The 23,684-nt window shown below is 44.3% G+C and overlaps 2 protein-coding genes across 6 annotated transcripts in view; one reads left to right on the top strand and one right to left on the bottom strand.

Moving 5' to 3' along the window:
- The window catches only part of TNFAIP8L3 (TNF alpha induced protein 8 like 3), a 58,690-nt gene extending 50,965 nt beyond the window's left edge, over positions 1–7,725 (top strand). For both annotated transcript variants that reach the window (XM_049904973.1, XM_049904974.1), the window contains one exon: positions 6,241–7,725. In XM_049904973.1, the coding sequence (XP_049760930.1) occupies positions 6,241–6,803 (563 nt within the window). In that variant the 3' untranslated portion in view covers positions 6,804–7,725. The remainder of the gene's footprint in view (positions 1–6,240) is intronic.
- Positions 3,204–23,684, bottom strand: part of AP4E1 (adaptor related protein complex 4 subunit epsilon 1) — a 220,766-nt gene continuing 200,285 nt past the window's right edge. Inside the window, exons 21-23 of one of the 4 annotated variants that reach the window (XR_007519759.1) lie at positions 22,138–22,219; positions 16,536–16,690; positions 3,204–5,280 (exon numbers count right to left, since the gene is read on the bottom strand). The gene's annotated coding sequence lies outside the window, so the exon portion shown is untranslated. Of the gene's footprint in view, positions 5,281–7,727; positions 16,691–17,701; positions 19,312–22,137; positions 22,220–23,684 lie in introns of those variants that run through there. The other 3 variants (XR_007519760.1, XR_007519758.1, XR_007519761.1) reach the window with 3 other exon arrangements.

Genomic DNA, 23,684 nt, shown 5'->3' with positions numbered 1-23,684 from the left:
CTAACCCAACATTTCCCATGATGCATACCACCGAATGTTAATGGGTAGTACCAAAAAATTAGAAAGGTTGCTAAATAAATGATAGATTTTTTTTTTCATTCATCTTAAGGTCCAGTAAGTTTGGGAAGTAGTAGACTGAAATAAAACTATAAAGGTGTCTTTACTCCAGGACTTCTCAAGGCCTTTAACAAGTGAAGAGGCATAAGCTACCTGGTGGCTTGGGGAATCATCAAGAGCAACCCAAACTATATGGTCATCTACACACTTGTTGGCCTGACCACAAGACCTCCTTTCCTGAGCATCTAACAGGACTAGTGTTCTATAGGATACACACTGAGGCATGCTGTTATGATCAGTGGGTCCTACTTTCAGCATGTCAGAATCACTGAGGGAGCTTGCGACTACTGTCCCTACTCCTGAAGATTTTAATATTGACAGTGTGAAGTAGTGTTGGAATCTACTCGTTGTTTGTTCTTAAAGCTTTCCCATGATCTTGATGATTTATAACACTTCGGTTTTTCTGCTCCAGGCTCTTGATCTTTAAGTTTCAGAGATGCTACACCTGTGACCTCAGCATAGACACCTGGACCACAAGTCCCCTTGTAGGTAAATAGTGTATTATTATACAAAAGAGTTGGCTGGGAACTTAATAGGGAAAACACCCAGGGCCTTTGTGGCTTGGGGAAAATTACTGGCCTGTATCCATGAGTGTAGAAACCACTTCCCAACATCCTGGCCATTCTCATCTGTCCACACCCAAGCCCACCTTCAGAGTCCCTGGAACTTCCCCAGCTGTTCTCATTCATGCCAGTTTGGGATGTTTCATATGTTTCTGTATCTTGTGCCTCCCTGCAGGACATATGTTTCCTCAGAATAGGACCCAGTTGAATACTTTTTTTTTGGATTTCCGCACAGCACTTCATACAGAGCTGAACTAATAGTTAAATGTTCACTAATTGCCAAGGAAAATGAGAGAAAAGGGACTCTAGGATTAAGAAGCAGGTAGAGTGGGTGGTAAATGTGGCAACATGGGTGTACACCTTACCTGTTGAGGTGATAGCATTTTAAACTTCAGGTGTGTATCATCTTCTTCCGCCCTCTTCATTTTTTAGGTCAACAATACACACATTACTGGTGGCTCAGGAGTAGGGTAATCAACTTGTCCTGACTTGCCTGGGACTTTTCTAATTTTAGCACTGACGATCCCCTGTCCTCAGTCCTGGGCAGACCAGGACAGTTGATCACCCTACTCAGGAGACAAAAGTTGAATTCCTGATCAGATTAAATTGGGAAATGCTACATCATACTCTACCACTCCTCTCTGGGAGACTGACAAAACTCCTTAATGTATTATTAAAGAAACATTTTTAAAGTCTCACAAAAAATGTTTAACTTTGCTTAGCCCAGTGTTTCCCAAACTTACTTATTTGACCCAGGAGCTCCCCTCCTGAACACCTATTAACACCTTATGTAATGTGCTCTTTCACAGGAGAGCTGCATTCTAACTGGTGTGTGCACACCTGGGAGCCCAGATTTCCAAGAGATATGCAACCATGAGAGTTTGGAGGGGATTGCTTTGTAGATCCAAATTTCTCTATCCAACTTGAGTACATAGTTTCTCCTGTAACTTATCTGCCTGAGAAGAAATCTGAGGTCAAGGCATGGTAGATTTCCCTTCTCTTCCCTGTTTCCATCATGGAGCTCTCACCATGGAGGTTTGGTTTGGTTTTGTGCTTTACGTGAGTTTATAAATCAAGTCAGTCTCTCATACAAAAATTCATATACACCTCGTTATGTACTCCTTTTTTGGGGGGGGTGCAGTGGGTATGTACTCCTAGCTGCTCTTCCCCTAATGAGACAGCACACTCCTCCTCTCCACCCTGTATTCCCCATGTCCATTCAACCAGCTCCTGTCCTCCTCTGCCTTCTCATTTCACCTCCAGACAGGAGCTGCCCACATAGTCTCATGTGTCTACTTGAGCCAAGAAGCTCACTCCTCACTAGTATCATTTTCTGGCTTATAGTCCAGTCCAATCCCTGTCTGAAGAGTTGGCTTTGGGAATGGTTCCAGTCTTGTGCTAACAGAAGGTCCAGGGACCGTGACCTCCAGGGTCCCTCTAGTCTCAGACCATTAAGTCTGGTCTTTTTATGAGACTCTGAGGTCTGCATCCTACTGTTTTCCTGCTCCATCGGGGATTCTCTGTTGTGTTCCCTGTCAGGGCAGTCATTGGTGGTATCCGAGCACCATCTAGTTCTTCCAGTCTTAAGCTGATATAGTCTCTTCACTATAGAGAATTTTAATGTGGCATATTACCTTGAGGTACAGAACCTCTCTGGCCAAACAAAGGGACCGTGTGAAACTCTGGTGTTGGTGAAACCTCCTTTAATTAAGGCACCAAAACCCACCTCTACCTATCTCATTAAGATATGCATTTCCAATAACACTTTTTGTGTTTAGTAAGTATCAAAATTATAATCATACCAAAATGATTATCCAGAAGAAATTTTTTAATGCTTGGAGTTTTATGGTCACCAGAATATTCTTTTCATTTAAACTTCAATTTGTATGCATCCTTTAACCAAAAACCCACTGCCGTCGAGTCAATTCTGACTCATAGCGACCCTATAGGACAGAGCAGAACTGCCCCGTAGAGTTTCCAACAGCGCCTGGCAGATTCGAACTGCCGACCCTTTGGTTAGTAGGCAGAGCATTTAACCACTACCCCACCAGGGTTTCCATGCATTCTTTAGTTGTATAGAATTATGAAGTGACCAAATAAAATACTTGGTCAAGCATAAAAATATATTAGGAAACTCATCTGTTGCTGGTAGGAATATAACATGGTAAGCCACTGTTGAAAATAGTTTGGTGGTTTCTCAAAAAGTTGAACATAGAACTACCATTTGACCCAGCAATCCCAATCCTAGGTGTACACCCAGAAGTGAAAGCAGGAACAAACAGAAACCTGTACACCAATGTTCATTGCAGCACTTTTCACAATAGCCCAAAGGTGAAAGCAACCGAAATGTCTATCAACTGATGAATGGATAAACAAAATGTAGCATATGCATACAATGGAATATTACTCAGCCGTAAAGAGAAATGAAGTCTTGATGCATGCCGCAGCGTGGATGAACCTTGAAAACATATGTCGAGTGAAATAAATCAGTCGCAAAAAGACAAATATTGTATGATGTCACTTATATGAAATAAGCAAATATATAGAAACCAAACATTATCAGTGGTTACCAGGAGTAAGAGAAAGGGGGAAAGAGGAGTTCTTGCTTAGGGGCATTGAGTTTATGTTAATGGTAATAGAACAATTTGGAAAAAGGGAGACTGACTGTACAATTTAAAGAAAGTAACAATGTCACTGAATTTGTACATGTACAAACTGTTGAGTCGGCATGTGTTTTTTCATGTATATTTTCACCACAATATTAAAAATAATAATAGGTTAAAGTTCTGTGGGTGAAGTAGAATAACCACTGGCAGTAGCCATCAAGTCCATTCTGACTCGAGGTGACCAATGTGTGTCAGAATAGAACTGCTTCATAGGGTTTTCGGTGGCTGATTTTTTGGATGTAGATCACCAGGCCTTTCTTCTGAAGCACCTCTGGGTAGACTTGAACCTCCAACCATTCAGTTAGAGCCAAGCGCATTAACCATTTGCACCACCCAGCAGATCCATTGCTCCTGTGTAAAGGCATGTTTGCTGCCTTTCTAGAGAGCCTTTAAACATACTTTATTCTCTGTTTTTAGGAACTGTGACAACAAAGAAATGACTCATTTTTTGATTCATCTCAATTGCATTGCACCCATCCAAACAACTGCTGGAGCAAGCACACAGTTATATCAGTGACGCACCAATATTCAGAAATCTTTAAGCTTCTGCCTTGGAATTGGCTTCAAAGCATACAGCACAATCTTTGAACATCCTTTATGCTTGCAAGTATTTGTCTTTGGAGGGCAAATTTAACTTTTTTGGAGCAAAGGTCATTCGTACCAAGGTCTGGTGACCGTGGTCAGTGATTAAATTGGGCAGTAATATCTGTCTCACACTCTGGAAGTGTGTCAGTCAGGACATTGAAGCGTTTTCATGGTAAAGACTTGACAGGAGATACCATTGGTTCCTTGTATGTTGTACATGGTAAGTGTTTGTTCTCTTTGCACTGAAGCTAAAGGGAAAATCCCAGCCATGCCAGTGTCACCTGGCTGGGAGGATGCTTGGAGATTCTGTGAGCTCTAACTTTGGAGAGAGTGCTTTCTGGGGTAGTGGGGGCCTATGGCATCCACTGCTTCAGTTCTGCTGATCCCACTGCAGCCACTCTACTCCAGACCACGCCCTTTAGGAAGGAGTAGTCAGAAGAGGCCCTCGAGCAGGAGAAGTTGCTGACTTGGGAAGCCCCACCGCTGGGGTGGCTCTGCTGGGCCTGTGAGGGGACAGACACATGGAAGGAGTGCCAGGCCTGTGTTTAAATTGTTTGAGTGTTTACTGAATCTGTCTGCGAGGCCTGAGCATCCAGTGATTAATCACTGCCCACAGAGGGAATGGGTCTGGGATGGGCAGAGAGGTGGGATACCATGAGGGGAGGGGCCAGACCAAGAAGAGCAGAAGCTGGCATGACTGGCCATCTGTCTGTCCATGCTAACTGCCTATCACATCTGCCACTTCTGTGTGGCCACAGAGCACTGACTGGGGCTGTAACCGATGCCGGAGTTCTGTGAGATCCTAGAGGACCCTCAATTCTAAGGAAAATTGGATTTTCTTAGTATGGATTCTGTGTGCACTACATTTTACTGCTTTATAATTTGAAACATATCTCTGGTATAACTCACAGATACCATTCCATCCCTGTGCCCAGAACTGAGCTATGTGCTGTGGGAGACATTGTGCCTGTCCTCAGGCAACTTGAATCTCCTTGAAAAGATAAGAATAATTAAGTTTACGTACTGAAGTCCAGGCTGGCTATGGGTTTCAACTCAGATGCCAACTCCAGCCAGTCAGAGACCCCGTGGAGTATTTAAGATGCCACTGGTTGTAAGATGCCATTGTTTTATATGTTCTTAAGAAAGAAAAAGGAGTCCCTGGGTGATGCAAACAGTTAACGCACTTGGCTTCTAACCAAACAGTTGGCAGCTCAAGTCCACCCAGAGGCACCTTGGAAGAAAATCCTGGAGACCCACTTCCAAAAAATCTGCCATTGAAAACCCTTTTGATTGCAGTTCTTCTGTGACACACATGGGGTCGCCATGGGTTGGAGCTGACTTTATGGCACCTGGTTAAGAAAGAAAAAAAAATGTTGTCAATTAAGTTTTGGACTATTGCTTTCTTATTAGAATTTTTATTTTATACTCACCAAAAGAGCTGTTTTAAACATAGACATAGTTTTTGTTTTTTAAAGCATATTGCTCTCGTTCATTCCCAAAGAGAAAAACATCAGTGAAAGAAATTGGCTACAGTTTTCCTAAGGCTTCTTTACATTCAGAGTCCAACTCTTCTGAAACATTTTTTACTGGGAGTCTTTGAGTCTGTGTTTTCCACATAGTGCCATTCTCTGTGTCACCAGGAGTGCTAGTGAGGCAACATTTCTGACAAGAGTGCTCCACGGTTTTTTCCTGGCTTTTCTCCCATATCTCTGTTACCTGTTCTCCAAATTGATGTGCATACAGGTTACAACAGCACAGCACAGCTGCTACCTGGCAACAATGATTGTAAGACACATTCCAGTTTCCAAAATGTCAAAAGTGAAAACATACATCTTAGACTATACGAATGCTATGACTCAGTCAAAAATGTCTGCTAAGGGAGTACGGTTGGCATTAGTCCTTCATTCTTGCCATTCAGCAATAATCTGCTCCTGTATAATTTGCAAAACTGAATTGTTTCCAATGCCATAGCAGTTGTAGGGATTTCTCTGTGAGCTAGTAGAGTCAGGATTGCTTCATGCATTCCAGACCCACCCAATTAAGTGGGTCTAAAGAGGTGAGATTTGGCCTGGACAAGAGGAGACCACTTCCATCGCCAGCAGAGCGAAGAGCAAAAGCACAGTTTAGAAGGTTCAGAAGTGGAAACAGGTGTGGCATGTAGCGAAGACACTGGGGTGGGGTTTAGTTAGAGAGTTGTAGGATATGAAGGCACACGTGTTTCCTTATGAAGTTCAAGTTAATGTTTCATTTGCTGAAAACATAATACAACAGTTCTATTTCTATAATTTTTATTTCTTTCCTTACCATAGGTCCCGATGTTTTTAGTTCAAAGAGCCTGGCCCTTCAAGCCCAGAAGAAGATTCTGAGCAAAATAGCCAGCAAAACCATGGCCAACATGTTGATTGATGACACCAGCAGTGAGATCTTTGATGAGCTCTACAAAGTTACCAAAGAGCACACCCACAACAAGAAGGAAGCCCACAAGATCATGAAAGACTTAATCAAGGTGGCGATCAAAATTGGGATCCTCTACCGAAACAACCAGTTCAGCCCGGAGGAGGTTGTTATTGTGGAGAAGTTCAGGAAGAAGCTGAACCAGATTGCCATGACTGTCGTCAGCTTCTACGAGGTGGAGTATACCTTCGATAGGAACGTGCTTTCCAAGCTTCTGCACGAGTGCAAGAACCTGGTGCATGAAATGGTGCAGCGACACCTGACGCCCAGGACCCACAGGCGCATCAACCATGTCTTCAACCACTTTGCTGATGTGGAGTTCCTCTCCACCCTCTATAGCCTGGATGGAGACTGTAGGCCCAACCTCAAGAGGATCTGTGAGGGAGTCAATAAATTGCTAGAGGAGAAAGTCCTTTGAATGCCTTCCCACTTCCTGAACTTTGCTGCTTTTAAGTTACAGCACCACTGTGGTCCAGGTAAGAATCAAGAAAACAAGAAGAAACCCTTGTGAAAGATGTCAGTGTTCTTTCTATCCTATTCATCCCTCTGATACTGAACTGAGGTCAGGTGTGTTTATCACCTGAGCTTCCTGATGAAGTCTGTACTTAAAATCCCCTTTGTTTGCAAGCTCAAAGGACATTTAATCTATTTTAAGCAGAGATGCTGCTCTGTTCTTTATGGTGAAGTCAGTTCATCAGCTCATGTTGTGGAGTGGAAGAAGCCCTGGACCAGGAGTCAGAGGACTCAGCTCCCCCAGTTACAGCCCTCTCCTCTGGATCCTGGAATCAGGATGTCTGCCCTGCCTACCTCACAGGGCTGTTGCAAGGGTCAGATTACATATTTCATGCTTTGAAAACTCTAATGTGTGGTCTTACTATTTTCTAAGTGTGAGATGAATAAACCTGTATCTAGTCTATTATGCAGCAGAGAAGAACAATAGTGTCTAAAGGGCTGGATCTGCAATCTGTCTCTAAATGTGCTGTTTCAAACAAAAGAAAAATGAATTATCCAAAGGTGTGAAAAAGTTGCAAACTGGGAGGATGTTTTTCAAGAGCCCTGTTTTATAGGTCTTGGATGTGCAGGTTTATGATCCTGCAGAGGGAAACTTCTCATGGGGGCATGAGGAGGCAGGGGAATCCCCCTATAACACAAAAGCGGAAAAGCCCTGTGCCCTTGCTGTAAGACTGATCATCCCTCTTCTCAGAGGCACCACTGTGAGGCAGAGGGATGGTCTATTCTGGTATACATAAGAGGGTCAGGCAGAATGAATCCCTATCCGTCTTTCTTGGATTTCATGGTCATTTTGTGCTGTTTTCTCTGGTTTGTTAATAAATTGAAACTACCCTTCAAACAAGAGGTCTTGGAGTTGTGATTCAAAAATTAAATTTCTTGGAGTTAGATACAGTGTAAAGGGTAAAGGGATTGAAAAGAAGAGGAAAATAAAGAGCAAGACACCCAGGAACCTCAGCCCATAACATGAAGTAGCCTCAGAGGGAGCACTCCTGGGGGTGGGGTCTTCGCCACAGGTCTATGGAGAGCTAGCACACAGAATGGGCATTACCCCTGACCACTGTCTCTGAATGGATTACAGCCTTGATTTCACACTGCTGCTTCTAGCATCTTCCCTTCATAGCGTTAAGCATCATGGCAATGTGTCTATTTCCTTACAACACTGTCTGGAAGGTGCCACTCTGAGATTTGCACCCCCTGCACCGCCTCCTCCCCCCCTGCTTCTCTCACATCTGACAGCAGTGTGGAAACACCATATAGCTCAGCTCCATGGTTCATACCACCCCATGATCTCCCCCCAGTAGGAGCACCAGGAGATGGCTTGTGGGAGGGGGTGATACAATGTCCACTGAACCAACATTGGCACCCATGTCAGTACCATTTAAGTTTTTCAGCCACCATCACCCAAAATGAGGCCATAGGGAGGATGTCCAGTGGGGAATATGGAAGTGAAGTCATCCTCTGCTCACCATATTTGACAGCCCCTCCCAGACCCAACAACTGGACAATGATGCCCTATACACATCTGGACTGGAGTTGTTGGTCATTTGGGCAGTGCTGGCAGAAGCTGCAGGCAGCAGCCTCCACTTCCTTCCCACCTGCCTGCTGCAGTGGTCCAGAAGTAGCTGGATTTTCACATACAGAGTCCTGAACACCTACTGTGTTGTACTCATTTGATTAAGTCCTTTCTCGTTCTAGAAGCAGGTTCTTTTTTTATTTAAAAAAAAAAAAAAAAAACTCTACATTAGAGTTTATGGAGAACTGAGACCCAAAAGGAATGGGTGGACTGTTCTTTCCCTATGAGATGCAGTGGGGAAAAGGGGGCATCCCCAGCCAAAGAGGGTTGCAGGTCCCTCCCGACCTGCTCTCCAGGCCACAGCACACATCAGTGGCAGCGGAGGAGGGCTGAGTTGGGTTCTGGCAGCCCGTGAGTCTAAGAAAACTGGGTCCTTTCTGGTGGACGGATCAGCACTTCCACCAGCACATCTGGGTAAGTGCAACAGCAAAGTGTCTATTGCCTTAGGCTCCCCCACTGAGGCAGCCAATGGACCCTCTAGTACAAGGCCAGCTGGATGTATCTCAAGCGCGTTATCACCAGTAGCGGGGGGAGGTAGGCTACAAGTAACCCACCAATCATCTAAAAATGTAGAGCCAAAACCAATCCTTGTGTACATTTCAAACATACCATTGGCATCTAGACTCAAGTGATTATCCAGTTTCATATAGCTAAAAGGCCTAAGATTTCAAATACTTTACCTGACAATCTAGTGACCAAAGAATCTGATTACATAGCTGTACTGCTTTATCCTGAAGACACCAACCTGAGCTGATCCTGAGAAACTGTTTTAGCTGAAAAAAATGTGACCAGCAGGCCAGCAAATGCTTTCAAAAACAGGACTCCATATATGTGCATTTGTGCTCAGAACACTGTACAAAATTTTCAATAATGAGAGCCTACAAAAGCAAAGTTAGAATGTCTACATTTAGGTGTCACCTGATCACAAAGTCTACCATATTGCAAAAAATGATAGGAAAGGAAACTAATTTCAAACAAAGCAACAGGACAATATCACCCAACTGATCAAGCCCTGCACAAATTTCAAAGAGCATTGTCAGAAGTTTGACGAACACCTGGCTGGGCAAATCAACCACAGAGACATAACTCATTCTTTAAGTGTGAGAGGTGGCAGGAGCAGCTTGTACAAGTTATCTGGAAACACCACTGGGTCTTCGACCCTCTCTGGGGCACCAGGCACTTGTGCTGAAATTCCCAGCCGCCCCTGCTGTGTGTCCTCATGCCTCCAACCCCTGTAGAAATACTCCCTGCCTGCTGCCTCCTGCCATGCTCTGTATGATCCTCCCCATGTTTGCGTCTGAGTCTCAACACCCTCAGTCACTCCAGGTCTCTGCTCAGTGACAAATCAAAAAGAAAAGACTTCTCCATCTGTGCTCTCCTCCAAACTCCCCTTCTCCCCATCTGTACATTTTTCAGAAGCAAACCAGTAAATTCATGGGCTGCTCCAATGAGCTTCTTGCATCCATTTATACAAAAAAAGGAAGGAGCGCAAATCAGGCCTATATGCCCTCTGCCCCAATTTATCTTTGGGACTTTTATTTCATTAATATGGTCCCAGATACAGAGGAGTAACTAAGGTATGGCAGGTAGGGTGTGTGCCCTGGGTGTTGCTCAAGGTGGGGCACTAATGAGTAATTTCTTTTGGCCACTGAAGTTTCCATTGCCAGCTGTGAAATTCATTCAGCAACTTAAAACTAATTGCCATAAGTGCTATTCTCTATAGATAGGCCCTGGCCAGATGTCAAGACCAAAACCAGTGGAAATTCTAGATGAGTCTGCTTTGGCTTAGTTTAAGCAATGCAGAGCATGAGCAGGAGCTGTCTAACAATGAATGGGATGTCAGTGATGATTAGAGTCATGAATCAAATGGGCCTCGGAGGAGAGGGCCGCCGAGGTCCTCCCAGCTCAGAGCTGTGTGGTCATATGGATTCCCCTTGTTTAGTCTGACCCTGCTATGTGAGCCTCAGCCCAAGCAGACTATGCAGTTGCCATGAAGTCGGTTCTGATTCATGGCAGCAGCCTGTGTGTCAGAGTAGAACTGTGTTACATAGGGTTTTCAATGACTGGTTTTTCAGAAGTAGATCACCAGGCCTTTCTTCCAAAGTGCCTCTGGGTGGATATGAACCTCCAACCTCTCAGTTAGCAGCAGTGCTAAATCAGTGTCCAACCAGTCCATGGAATCTCAGTTTCCCTTCCCTGGTCAGTTTCCCTTCCCTTCTCTTTCCCCATTCACTGGGGGCCAGGTCAACCAGTATCAGTCCCTTCTCTATTTCTTAGGTTTGATAATCCAATGAAATGACTCGCAAACTGCAGGAAAAGGGCTATCTTTAATCTAGAAGGAAAAAGGATGTACACACAAAGGCAGCGGAGGGGAGGGGGGCCCAGGAGGGGGCCTCAGCATAGAGCTTACCCTCAAGAGAGCAAATGTCCACTCCAACTTGGAAGCTCCAGTGAGCCTCCTTCTTCCAAGGCCTTTACTGGCCTCACCGTATGGTTTTCTGAGGCTTAGTCACCATCAGAGCTCCCAGGGGGTCCCTCTTGGTCTGGTCAGCCCTCACTCATTGGTCTCAGATGTGGTCAGGCTCTCAGAAATTAGGACCAAAGGCCAAATTGTTCACTGCAAAGGGGTTCCACACCTCACAGCAGCTAAGCTTGTTGATTGTTTGCACCATTCAGGGACTCCAAGCAGGGTAGAGCTTCTGTTCTTCCCTTAGATATGGGCTCTTGCTTTTTAGGGGAAAGACTCTTCCAGAGCAGTATTCCTCAAAATGGCGTCTAAAATCCCTGAAAGTCCAGGGGAGGGGACATGGGTTCCAAAAGGAGTCTTTAGGTTTTTTGTTTCATTGCAACAACTTTAAAAAATAAAATAAAAATCACCGTAAGTACATTATAAACTATGTGGGGATGACTACCTTTATAGCCAAGTGATGCCATCTGGTTTCAGGGTCTGCATTTCTCTGTGTTGACAATGTTGTTAGTGCTGATTGGTCACCTCCAGTGAAAGAAAATAGTTTAACTTAATGGATTTCTCAAACTATGCCTGGCATCCCCTGAGGGTCTGCAGGCATAACTTGGGGGGCCTTAAGTTCTCAACTTTGAGAAATGTTAATACAATGTATGAAAGTGGAGGCCTGCTATGAATACATGAGTATCACCCTGCCCTTGACAGTGACTCATTTGTAGGGACTCAGAAGTCGAGGGGTGAACCAGCATCTGTGGGACATACAGGTCTGCTGAAGGAAGAGGTGGGTTTCCACGTGTCCTGCCCATCCTTTGAAAACTGGCAGGAAAAGCTACCACATATAAATCAGAGAATGACCAACCCATTCCTGGCAATGCTTACACTCATCTCAAATGCACAAGAGTGGCCATGCCTAGATAAAGCCTCCCGAGAAAGGGGACAGAGAAGAAACCTTGCAAAGTCTCCTTGCAAAGAAGAGAAGTTGCCTGCACTTGCTCTCACTGTCCTGATTCCAGCCTCACCTGCTGGTATGCATACAGAAGTCCCAGGCCTGAAGAGTTTGTGTGGTTCTAGAAAACAGGAGGTTGTTCCTGAAGAACAAGGCACGTGGCACTCAGATACTGGTAGCATCAAATTCTTCCCAGTCTCACACCCCACCACCGCCATCACCTCAGTACTGCTACTAACCTTCCCATTCTCTTACTTTGCTGAGCTGGGGCTGGCCTCCACAGAGGAGGGGCCCTGGCAGCCCACCCAGGCAGCCGAAGCTTGGGCAGTCAGGCCTCCCAGGCTGCGATATAGAGCTCCTCTCAGCTGACTACTAAGGCCGTTCTGGACCAGTTCCTAGGACAAGGGAGTCTGGGATTTGGCTCCTGCCTACAGGAGGTGCTGGGTGAGAGCCAGAGCTTGGCACAGAGTGGGCACTGGAGGCTCGCTAGGAAGCAGCAATTAGGTTGTTACCAAGAGAAGTACTTTTTAAGGCTCTGTCACTTGTGAAGGAAGAGCTTGTGGGCTGGTCCTGGGGAGTGATTTGGGCTCCTTCCACCTCTCACAGAGCAGCCTCCCTGTCAAGAGGGTCATATCCTGTCAGGGTTGGAATGGGTCTGCCCTCACTCTGTGTTTCAGAAACAGTTACGGCTATATTTTAGAACTAGCTTATTGGGTCTGGGGAGAAGAGGGTATTTTGGGTTTTGTTTCCTTTTAGGCTTATAGGCAGTAGAAAGTGTAGAACAAGTGGGGAGCTATGAGCTGGGGGGGGAGTCTAGCCTTAGCTCTACCACTACCTGGTGACAGCCATACACTTCACTTCTCCTTAACTGTAAAAGCTGCACTAGGTCTCCAAGAACCCTTCCAGTCCCCTATTTCTGCGTTGTGAATATCTCAGGAAAGCAGGTCTGAGTATTTCTGCACTGTAGGTTTCTTAGAAGGGAAGCCTATTTAAATGAAGCAGTAACTTTCAAATAGGCTAACAAATGGCTCCTCAATGATCCCCTTCAGGACTATTGATGGTAGATTCATATATATGGATTTCTAAGGGCAAAGCTTTAAACCAGAACATGCAAGGTCATATCAAGATTCCATACAGAGACAACTGCATAACATGGGCCAAGATAGTCAGCCTGCCATCCAGCTCAGCAGGAGCCGGCTAGGTCCACTGTTAGGACCGGCTTCTGCTGAGACATAAATTTCAGGTTGACCTTGTATCTGCCTCCCATAAAGTGTCTCTGGAAAGATCATGGGGTAATAAGAAATTTACCAATAAGTCATAAGTAATAAATAAATTATTTGGGCCAATATCATAGGAAAGTATCAGAATTATTTTAAAATATATTAAGATATTCCATCAACAGAAGGGAGAGTGTTGACATGTCATGGGGTTGTTAACCAAGGTTATAAAACAATATTTGTACTAACTGTTTAATGAGAAACTAGTTTGCTCTCTAAACCTTCATCTAAAGTAAGATAAAAAAATTTCTTTTTTAATAAAAATAGACAATAGATAAGTGGTAACTTTGGTGAAGTGTAAGACAGTACACAATACAGGGGAAGCCAGCACAACTTGTCCAAGGAAAGGTCATGGAAGCTCCATGGACACATCCAAACTCCCTGAGGAATGGAATTACCGGCCCGAGGGCTCTGGGGACCATGGTCTCTGGGAACATTTAGCTCAATTGGCATATCATAGTTTATAAACAAAATGTTTTACATCCAACTATGGTGAGTAGCATCTGGGGTCTTAAAAGCTTGTGACTGGCCATCTAAAAACACTCCACTGATCTCACCCCCATCTGCAGCTTGGGAAAAGAAGAAAACCAAAGACGCAAGGGAAAGATTAGTCCAAAGGATGAACGGACCACAACTACCACAGCCTCCACCAGACTGAGTCCAGCACAACTAAATAGTGCCCAGCTACCACCACTGACTTCTCTGAAAGGGATCACAATAGAGGGTCCTGGACAGGGCTGGAGAAAAATGTAGAACAAAATTCAACTCAGAAAAGAGAGAGAGACCAGACTTACAGGTCTGACAGAGACTGGATAAACCTTGAGGGTATGGCCCCAGGACACACTTATAGCTAATTAATGAATTCATTCCTGAGGTTCACCCCTCATCCAAAGATTAGACAGGCCCATAAAACAAAAGGAGACTAAATCAGCACACCAGCCCAGGGGCAAGGACAAGAAGGCAGGAGGGGACAGGAAAGCTGGTAAGGGGGAACCCAAGGTCAAGAAGGCAAGAGTGTTGACATGTCATGGGGTTGGCAATCAAAGTCACAAAACAGTATGTGTATTAATTGTTTAATGAGAAACTTGTTTGCCCTGTAAACCTTCCTCTAAAGTATGATAAAAAAAAATTAATAAAAAAAGACATTCCCTCAACAAATAGAAAATTTTAAGATCTCAGACCTTAAAATAATTGATCTCTTCCAAAAATATCACAAATAAGAATTTCTCAATATTGGATTTTCTCTAGGAGCTTCCAGTCAGAGCAATCAAATCCCAATTATATGAGTAAGACGTATTATACTGACTTGCATCCTAGTTGGAGCCTCAAGCCTCATCTATGTTGCCCCCTCAGTGTTTCCTGGAGAAGCCCCATCAATCTCTTTGATGGGGTGGTGTTGAAGAGAAGGTGGGTTCTGTTAAGCGTAAGGAGACCAGGCTGACCGGGTGCTGCCTAAGGGTTGACAGCTTCCATCTGCTTTACCTTGCTGGATGCAGAGTCAATGGCCATGTGTTGGGTGATATAGGAAGAATTCAGGCATTACATAGGGCAGAGGTCCTCAAAGTGTGAACCACTTGCATCATAATTTCTGGAAGGCAGGGAATGGTTCTGTTGAAAATGCAGAATCTGATCCCATACCCAACGCTGCCTGATCCAAAGTGCTGAAAATGAGACATGGAAATCTGCATTGTTAAAAAGTTCCCTGGTGATTTTTAGATACGGTAAAATTTATTGCCACCACTCCTCTGTCAGTTGGTCATACCACAGCGGCTTGTCTGTTGCTATGACGCTGGAAGCTATGCCACCAGTATTTCAAATACCAGCAGGGACACCCATGGTGGACAGGTTTCAGCAAAGCTTCCAGACTAAGACAGACAACGAAGAAAGGCCTGATGATCTACTTCCAAAAATTAGCCAACGAAATACTGTCTGATATAGTGCTGGAAGATGAACCTCCTAGGCTGCAAAATACACAGTGGCTGCAACAATAGACTCAAGCATACCAATGACCATGAAGATGGCACAGGACTGGGCAACATTTTGTTCTGTTGTCACAGCTGACTCAACAGTAATTAACAACAACAGTACGCTGATCCCACTACTGAGGGCTAGACTTGAACTCCTTTACATCTCAAATTCTGTGATTCTCAGTGAATGTAATTCCCTCCTGAATTATTTTTACCTCCTGCTTTTTTTCAGCTTTAAAACAGTCCATCTCATTTTCCCTTGGCATCCAGGAGGCACCCCCTGGATACTTGCTCATTCCCATGCTGTTACTCTCCCTGTATAGTCAATCACCCTGGGGCTATAAGCAAGCTCTGTCTTCATCAGCTACAAGTGCCTGAGGGACAGTTGCCTTCACTGCAGTGGACACCATCAGTGACTGCCAATGTTGAGAGCCTAGGCAAAGATGGGAAAATTGGCCCCAGGTGGCCCATATTGTCCTGAAAATGCTGTGGGTTTCACATTTGCTGTGTGTGTGCATTGTTTTTGTTTTTTTTTTTTCCCTCATCTTTCAATTAATTAATTACTTTCTAAATTAACTCTCTAAAAATTTTCTTCTCAGGGGACATCTAGGTCAATTGGCATAACATAATTCATAAAGAAAATCTTCTATATCCTACTTTGGTAAGTAGGATCTGGAGTCTTAAAAGCTTGCGAGTGGTCATCTAAGATGCAGCTATTGGTCCTATCCCACCCAGAGCAAAGGAGAATGAAGAAAACCAAAGACACAAGGAAATTATTAGTCCAAAGGACTAGTGGACCACATGAACCATAGCCTCCACAAGCCTGAGTCCAGAAGAACTAGGTGGTGCCCCGCTACTACCACCAACCACTCTGACAGGGATCACAATAGAGGATCCCAGCCAGAGCAGAAGAAAAATGTAGAACAAAATTTAAATTCACAATAAAGGCCAGACTTAGTGATCTGACAGAGACTGGAAGAGCCCCCGAGACTATGTCCCCTGGATACCCTGCTAACTCAGAACTGAAGCCACTCCCAAAATCCACCTTTCAGTCAAAGATTAGAGCGGCCTATAAAAGAAACCATAACACGCATGAGGAATATGCTTTATAGCTCAAGTATATGAGACCAAATGGGTAATACCTACCCAAAAGCAAAGATGAGAAGGCAGGAAGGGACAGGAAAACTGGACGAATGGACATAAAGAACCCAGGGTGGAAAGGGAAAGGGGGAAAGTGCTGACACATTGTGGGGATTGCAACCAATATCACAATTTGTGTATAAATTTTTGAATAAAAAACTAATTTGCACTGTAAACTTTCACCTAAAACACAATAAAATTTGAAAAAGAAAAAAATTTTTTTTCTTCTGAGATCAATAACCTGTGATGCTGAAATTTTGAGACTTATACCTGGCCCAGTTTCTCCCCAGGCAGAATAAGCAGAATCCCTAGAGGGAACGTTAAAGGTGTTTTCTTCTGCGAGGCCCCCCTTTAGGTCCTTTCTTTCCAAGCACCCCCTCCAGTAATGCAGGACAACCAGTGTTGGGCAGGATTAGTCCTGGAACCTGGAGGTAAAAAGGGGCAGAAGAAATCCCGTATTACATGCCGTTCCTTCAGCTAGTACAGAAACAGACTCTTAAAATTGAACTCGGGCTCAGACCAGGTAGTGTGGGACTCAGACAGGAGAGGAGAGGAGCCAGTGGGTACAACTCCAGGCACATGTACATTTGGTGCCACATGGTTGCAGGTTGACCAGGGCTGTGCCCCATTCAAGACCTCTTTGAGCAATGGAGAGTGGGCATTTTGCCAGAAGGAAGAGATAAGTGGGGCTTCATCTCATAAAGGGACCTTACAGCCGATGAGGCAAAAAAGAATGAAGGGCTCCAGCCATGTTTTTGGAGATGGGGTACTCACAGGCCTCCCAAGGTGCCCCTCACTGCAGGTCCCCTACCACAAAGCAGGACTATGGTGCCAGCTTACAAGGTCATTCCTGGCCAGTGTTGAGTAAGGCCCTGCAAACACGAGGGCTTACCCCAGACCTTATGGCTCTAACCTGACAACCACAACTCATTTCTGGAGAAGACAACCAGGTGCTGGTTACAGGTTATCAGAACATACCCCAGCAATCCCTCAAACTCAGTAGGCCACCTCTCTATGTCACCATTCTATGTACACAGAGGTTTCTTCTCCCATGATTTATTTGGAAGGGACAGGGAATTTAAAGTGTGTTTCCCTCCTGGCTGCTCAACACATGAACAGACACATTTACTTTTAGGTCTCCTGCCCCCTCCTTGTCCCATCGTGTATGACCTCCAGCTTTCCTGCTCCTCACCCCTGCTCTGGTGTTCTGACCACTGAAGAAGACGTCATGGATTCTGCTCAGCAATGGCCATCAGCCACATGTCAGGACTACCCAGGGAACCAGGGCTGAGTAATGTGACCATTCTTTTTAAACCTCACTAACTCCTCTTCCTCGCCTTTTGCAATCCCATACCTTTTCACATTTTTGCCTAATTTTCTAAAAATGCCATCAAAATCCCAAGAAAAAGTGAGGGAACTACATGTTTGTGTGTATTCACTCAGGCGTAAGTACAAGCACTATTTCTTTTCTAATTTCCAAAACCATAGCAAAAAACATTTTCCCCCTATTTTAAAGTAAAATCTAGTTGACAAATTTCTCAAAACTCTTTAATTGGAATCAATAGGATTGTTTGAAAGATTCTTGGCTAACATTTCCAAGAACTTGAGCAAAGAAAACTGGCCCATTGACACACCTGCTTAATGACTCTGAGCCTGAAGCAAGCCATTCAAATCATCACTAGTAGAGGGAAGAAGTGGGAACATCTCACTCCCACCTCTCCCTCAGTGCCTCTCATTCACCTGAGTGACAATGGTCTCACTTGCGGGCTAATTAACACTGGTTTGTGTGCAGGAAGATTCTAGGCCCCTTCTCCCAGGAGAGAACTTGACCAGGCTGCTGAACTCAGCCATCTTAGGGAACGGGGTTCCCCCTGGCTCTCCGCCTCCACCTTGTAAATGCTCAGGGAGAAAAGGCTGACAGAGGAATGTGTGATCCTCCCAGTTGTGGCTGGCCAATTCCTCAACTGCCTGTGAGTTCCCAAAGGAAATGCAAACAAATCAGACCGCACTTGGCTACAAGCCAGTGAATCTTTGAACTTCTTCGTTAAAACGTCTTTAAAACTTTGGTTCTAACCCAAATCCTTTGTTCCAGCATAATGACTGCTGGGCCTCAATTCTCTCTGTTTAGGAAAACAGTGTGTCTGTGGCATTTGAATAAGGGTGTTTACCTCAGCAATGGCTCCTGGACTTCCACTGGTTCTGTAAGCTCACTGTTCACCACCTTCTGCCTTCAAAACTTCCTGAATATCTAACGTATACACCTACACCTCCTACAGAGGCCGTTGCATATATTTACTTGTGAATGTTTCCAAGTCCATCTTCTTTCTTTGTAACCCCCCCGGCTGTGCCTTATAAAAGGCCTCAGAGATTGCTGGTTTTCCACTGAAACCAGGCAAGAAAGAACAAACTGACCAGCAGGAGGCGTTTAAGTGGTATCGGCCACTGGTATTCACTATCCTATGTGGTCCTGGAGCTACTCATTTTTTTTCTTTTTTTTTTTTTTTTGATGTTTGAAGAACTGATGTGATAAAGTGTTTTTTCTTTAGACAAACTGTACATTAGATCTTTTTTTTCATTCTCCCTTTGTTGCGGTTTTCTTCAAAGCAGATATTTGCTCTCCAAAGCCACATCTCCTGCCCTTATAAACAGGTCTCAGGAGAGAGAGAACCACATTTTAGAAAAGACCTATGCATTTCCCTTGGCCCCATATATTCACCAAACTGATATACCCTTTCCACCTCCACTTCTACATCTTCCTGGAAATAATTTTACTGAGCCTACTTTGAGCCTTAGAGAGGAAGTCTGGAGCTTAGGCAGTTGCTAGCAAGCCACTTAGCAGGTTCCCTTTTTAAATACCTATCACCAATTTACCTATATAACATGGTCGCTCAAACAGCAGTCCAAACCCTCCCCAGTGTGTCTCCTGGAGATAATGGACTTGAACCTCCCCTACCTGAAATCTGCCTGCTCCAAACCCGCAACACGTTCAGGAGTCAGAGGCATCTGGTAAGTTCTCTAGAGGATCCCAATCAGCTGGGAAAGCAACCTGGGAGCAGGGGAGGATTCCAGGCTCAAAGAAGAGATAATCACAGACCATACCTTAGGCATAGATTCTAGAACACTGGAGTGAACGATCATTGTTAACCCATTTCCATAACAGCTCCGTTAATTATCAGCTTTGGAGAATCAGGCCCAAATTGTTAATTTTCACCTGAATGATTTTTAATGACAATAGATAGGAACCAACTCTGCTTCAGAATTAATTTTCTTTTATGGTACGTTTCCAGACATGTCATCAGGCATTGAATGTTGTAAAATAATATTTTTGTTACTCTTAAAGTACTGGTATAAATTTATATATGCTCAACTACTAACCTAAAGGTTGGCGTTTGAAACCCAGACAGCAGTGCCACAAAAGAAAGGCCTGGCAATGTGCTTCCATAAAAATTATAGCCAAGAAAACCCTATGGAGCACTTCTACTCTGTAACACATGGTGTTGCCATGAGTCATAATTAACTCCACAGCAACGGGTTTGGTTTTGGTTTAAAATACCAGTACAAACTTATATGTACATAAATGTGCTGGGTCTAGTATTTTAGAACACCACCGAATCATTTATAAAGGTGGACATGATTAACTAGAGAAAAAGGAGAGGTTCTAAAGATGCCTGCTCCTTGGGTTCCTTATTTAGGAATTTTTTATTTTTAGACTGGTGGCAATCCTCGTAACATCACCCCCCCAAAATTTTTACTTTAGCCACTCATAAAACAATTTCACATTCTATCATAATAGTTGTGGAGTAAATGTGACACTTGACCTCATTTTGTTGTTTTCTTTTTTTCCTACCATTATATTCATATATTTACATGGAAACTTCTAAAATTGGCCAGAACCCTGTTGGAGCAGACAAATTATAAGAGCAGCTGAAATAACATATTCATAGATATTTATGATGTTGTAACTTTCTGAAGTGCTATGAAGTCAACTCCCTGTATGAAGCTGATATTGCTAGTGCTGATATTTATGGCAAGTTATAAATGAGCCTGTTTAGATGCCTATTTTGGGTCATGGTTGCTTTCAGAGCTTTGAAGGAATCCTTCACTGTAGGTCACTCTGCTTGACATTATTCCTTCCTCCCAGGAAATTCTGGATAAGCCATTTAAGAGGAGATTAATTTTGGAGGGAGGCAGTCATGGCTGCATATAAGAGGATGAGGTCATTGTCACCTGCCCAGGTAACAAGTGACTGCTGTTGTTCTCAGCTGTAGCATGTCCTGCTTCGGGCTGCCTTGAGACAACTTAGGATTCACAAAGCCGTGCTTTTGCTTCTGCTCCCTTCCTCATTCCTCTCTTTCTTCCATCTCTGCCCTTGTTCTAATTCTCCCTTCTGTCTGATCACTTTGGAATTCACGCACAATTACCTACCCTGTCATTTCTCCATCTGCCCTTTGTAGGCCCATACCTGTCCTATCCCCAGCCATGAGGCCCAAAAACCGCCTTCATCCTACATTTTTAACCCTCGAAAATAGCACATGGCAATTCTGCTGAGTGGAGCCCTGATGGTGCAGTGGCTAAGAGCTTGGCTGCTAATCAAAAGGTCGGCAATTCAAATCCACCAGTCGCTCCTTGGAAATCCCATGGGGCAATTCTACTTTGTCCTCTAGGGTCACTATGAGTCGGAATCAACTCGATGGCAATGGGTTGGGTTGGGTTTTTAGTATTCTGCTGATCACCAGGCCTTGCTTGGAAGCCCACTTCAGAAAAACAAATGTCAAACACCTTTTTTTTTTTCAATCTGTGTCCTCTCTTAGCCCATCTTGCTTTGTTTTCAACTTCCCAAATTCTGGTCAGTTTGAGAAAATGGAAGTATCTTAGCAGGAAGGACCAATTTTATGTAAGCACTGCATGCTTGGTGAGACTTTAGGAGTTTCTAGGAAAACTCTGGAATTCTAATATTGGGACCTCTTCTTCTGAGCAAAGAATCGTATTGTCACAAATTTCTGTGCAAAGCAAAATGTTCCTGAGAAGGATACACAATAATGCATTATCGCGGCCTAAAAACCTTTCCACAACTGGATGTCAAATAGCTAGTTGTGTTCTTGGAAAACCACATATGGGACACTGATGTGGCAAACTTTGATAGGAAGTAGAGAATATGGTATAGAAAACCCAGAAAACCCAGGAGTGGCTCAATCCCTCCAAGTAGGTGGCTATAATGGGGTGACATAATTAAACATTAAGGACTATGACAAAAAGGAAATGGGAGAGATAAGAATCAATTAAGTTTCAATCAGGAAAATAGAAAGCACTTCAGAAATTTCAAACAGAAAATTTAATACAGGGAATTGGTTACAGAGTTGATGAAAGAGCTGACGGTGATGTACCTCAGAGATTAGCAAAAGCAGGAAGCTGCTATCAACTCCTAGGGCTGAAGGGGCCAAGATAGGAAGCAATGCTACTTGCTCTCAGGAGCTGGAGCTATCCAGTAGGGAGGGGGGAGCCTCTCTAACAGTAGATGGAGCCACTGAGGAGACATATTCATCATGGGAGAATTGCCCACCCAACTCAAGGAGAAAGAAGGAGAAATACCCTTGCTTCTCCCTCCCTCCAGTCCCCTAATTTTCCACCTGAGCCTCTCATAGGACACACCTAGCTAGAAGACACACATAGCTAGAAGCAAGGGAGCCTCGGAAATATATTTCCCTGAAATACACAGCAGAGTAAGAGAAGGGTAGAGAATGAATCTGAAGACAAGCTTGCAAGTGACTATATCCAGATACAAACTTCACCCAACTTTCCTGAAGTTAGGCCCACTTATGGAACTTCTTTTTAGGTTCTTTTTTCCCCCAATAAATATTTATTGAGTACCTACCATGTGACAGGCACTGTGGTAGCTGTAATGTAAGATTCAATGATGAATAAGAAGGTGTCCTAGTTCTCGAAGAGTTCACAGTCTAATGGGGAAACAGATAAGGAAAAAAAAAAAGATAAGTACTATATAGTTAGTATTATAATAGAGGAACAAACAAGTCAGAATGCTGCAGGGGGTGGAGCTTGAGATGTCTTCACAAAGAAGGTGACATTGCTGATAAATCTAAAAAGTCTACCAGAAAAAGAATGGAGACCATTTTCTTAAAATTGAGGTGACTATATACCTTAATATTGAAAATAATCTTTTGACCAATTTAAATCAAAATGTGAAGTAGAGATGAAAAACCAAGATGGTGGACTAGTCAGATACATTAAGCCATCCTGCTGCAACAAAGACCTGAAAAACCAAGTAAAGCAGATACAGACGTCAATCCTGGAACCCTGAATCTTATACAAAGGGATAAAGTACTAGATCAGAAGCCACTGAGAAGAAATGGATAGAAAATGGTGAAGTAGTAGAGATACAGAGTGGAGGTTTCTGGCCAAATGGCATGACTCAGTGTGGCCATCTTGGAATAAAGCCAACAACCACATACTCAGAAAGTCATCTCTAAAGAATTCCCAATAGGCGATAGAGTAATGGTGTGGATACTCCCAGAGCTAAGTAAGACCATGTCTGGTTGCTGCGACTCAAGAAGAAGCCCAGATTCTCTCACCTGGTAACTGCAGGAGCATGCTGCAACAACCCCCACCCCTCTGGTGAATAGCAGCAAGATCCACCTCATTTCAGCAGTCCCGATTGCTGGGAACTGCAGTACCAACCCACCCTATTGCCCTCCTGCATCTAGCCCCCTCTGCCTCTGCCTTCACCAAACCCCCCTCCTGTCTCTGTTCTCTGCCCCACCAACTGGACCCCAGACCCCTCCCCACCAGCTTGGGTCCTGCCTTGCCATGCTCTGCTACCCCAAAGGGAACTGGCCTGGACTCAAACCCCTCCTTGCCATCACTGGCACCATTTAGCTGTGTTCCACGGCCCCGAGGGGAACTGGCCCAGAGCTTAGGCCCCTCCCCACTGGTGTCGGCCTTGCCTTGCCATGTCCCGTGACCCTAAGGGGAAACAGCCCAGACACCAGGCCCCTTCCCACTGGCTCTGGCCCCACCTCAGCATACCCCTAGGCACTAAGGGGAACTGGCCCAGACCCCAGACCCCTTTCCACCAGCTCCAGCCACACCCTGCTGCAGGCTAAGCTCCAACTCACAGCCCTGGAACTGTTCATATTGCAGAAAAACAACCCATCTCTGCCCCTTCCCTTCCTGCTGGACCTGCCCTGCTTCACGACAGCTGAGTGACTGGCTCTATACACCAGGACAAGATGGTGAGAACTATCATGCCCACAGATGAGCAAGCAACAAAGCATGCCCAGCCCACCTACCCAGATACAACTAAACAAAACAAAAAAGCAGGACAAAACAAACAAACCTACATTCAATAATAATAAAAAAAAAAAAAATACCTGAATGTCTCAGAGACAGCAGACTATTTCAAAA

This window comes from Elephas maximus, chromosome 12 (assembly GCF_024166365.1).
Source record: "Elephas maximus indicus isolate mEleMax1 chromosome 12, mEleMax1 primary haplotype, whole genome shotgun sequence".
Lineage (NCBI taxonomy): Eukaryota > Metazoa > Chordata > Mammalia > Proboscidea > Elephantidae > Elephas > Elephas maximus.
This window is presented reverse-complemented; position numbering and strand designations above follow the sequence as displayed.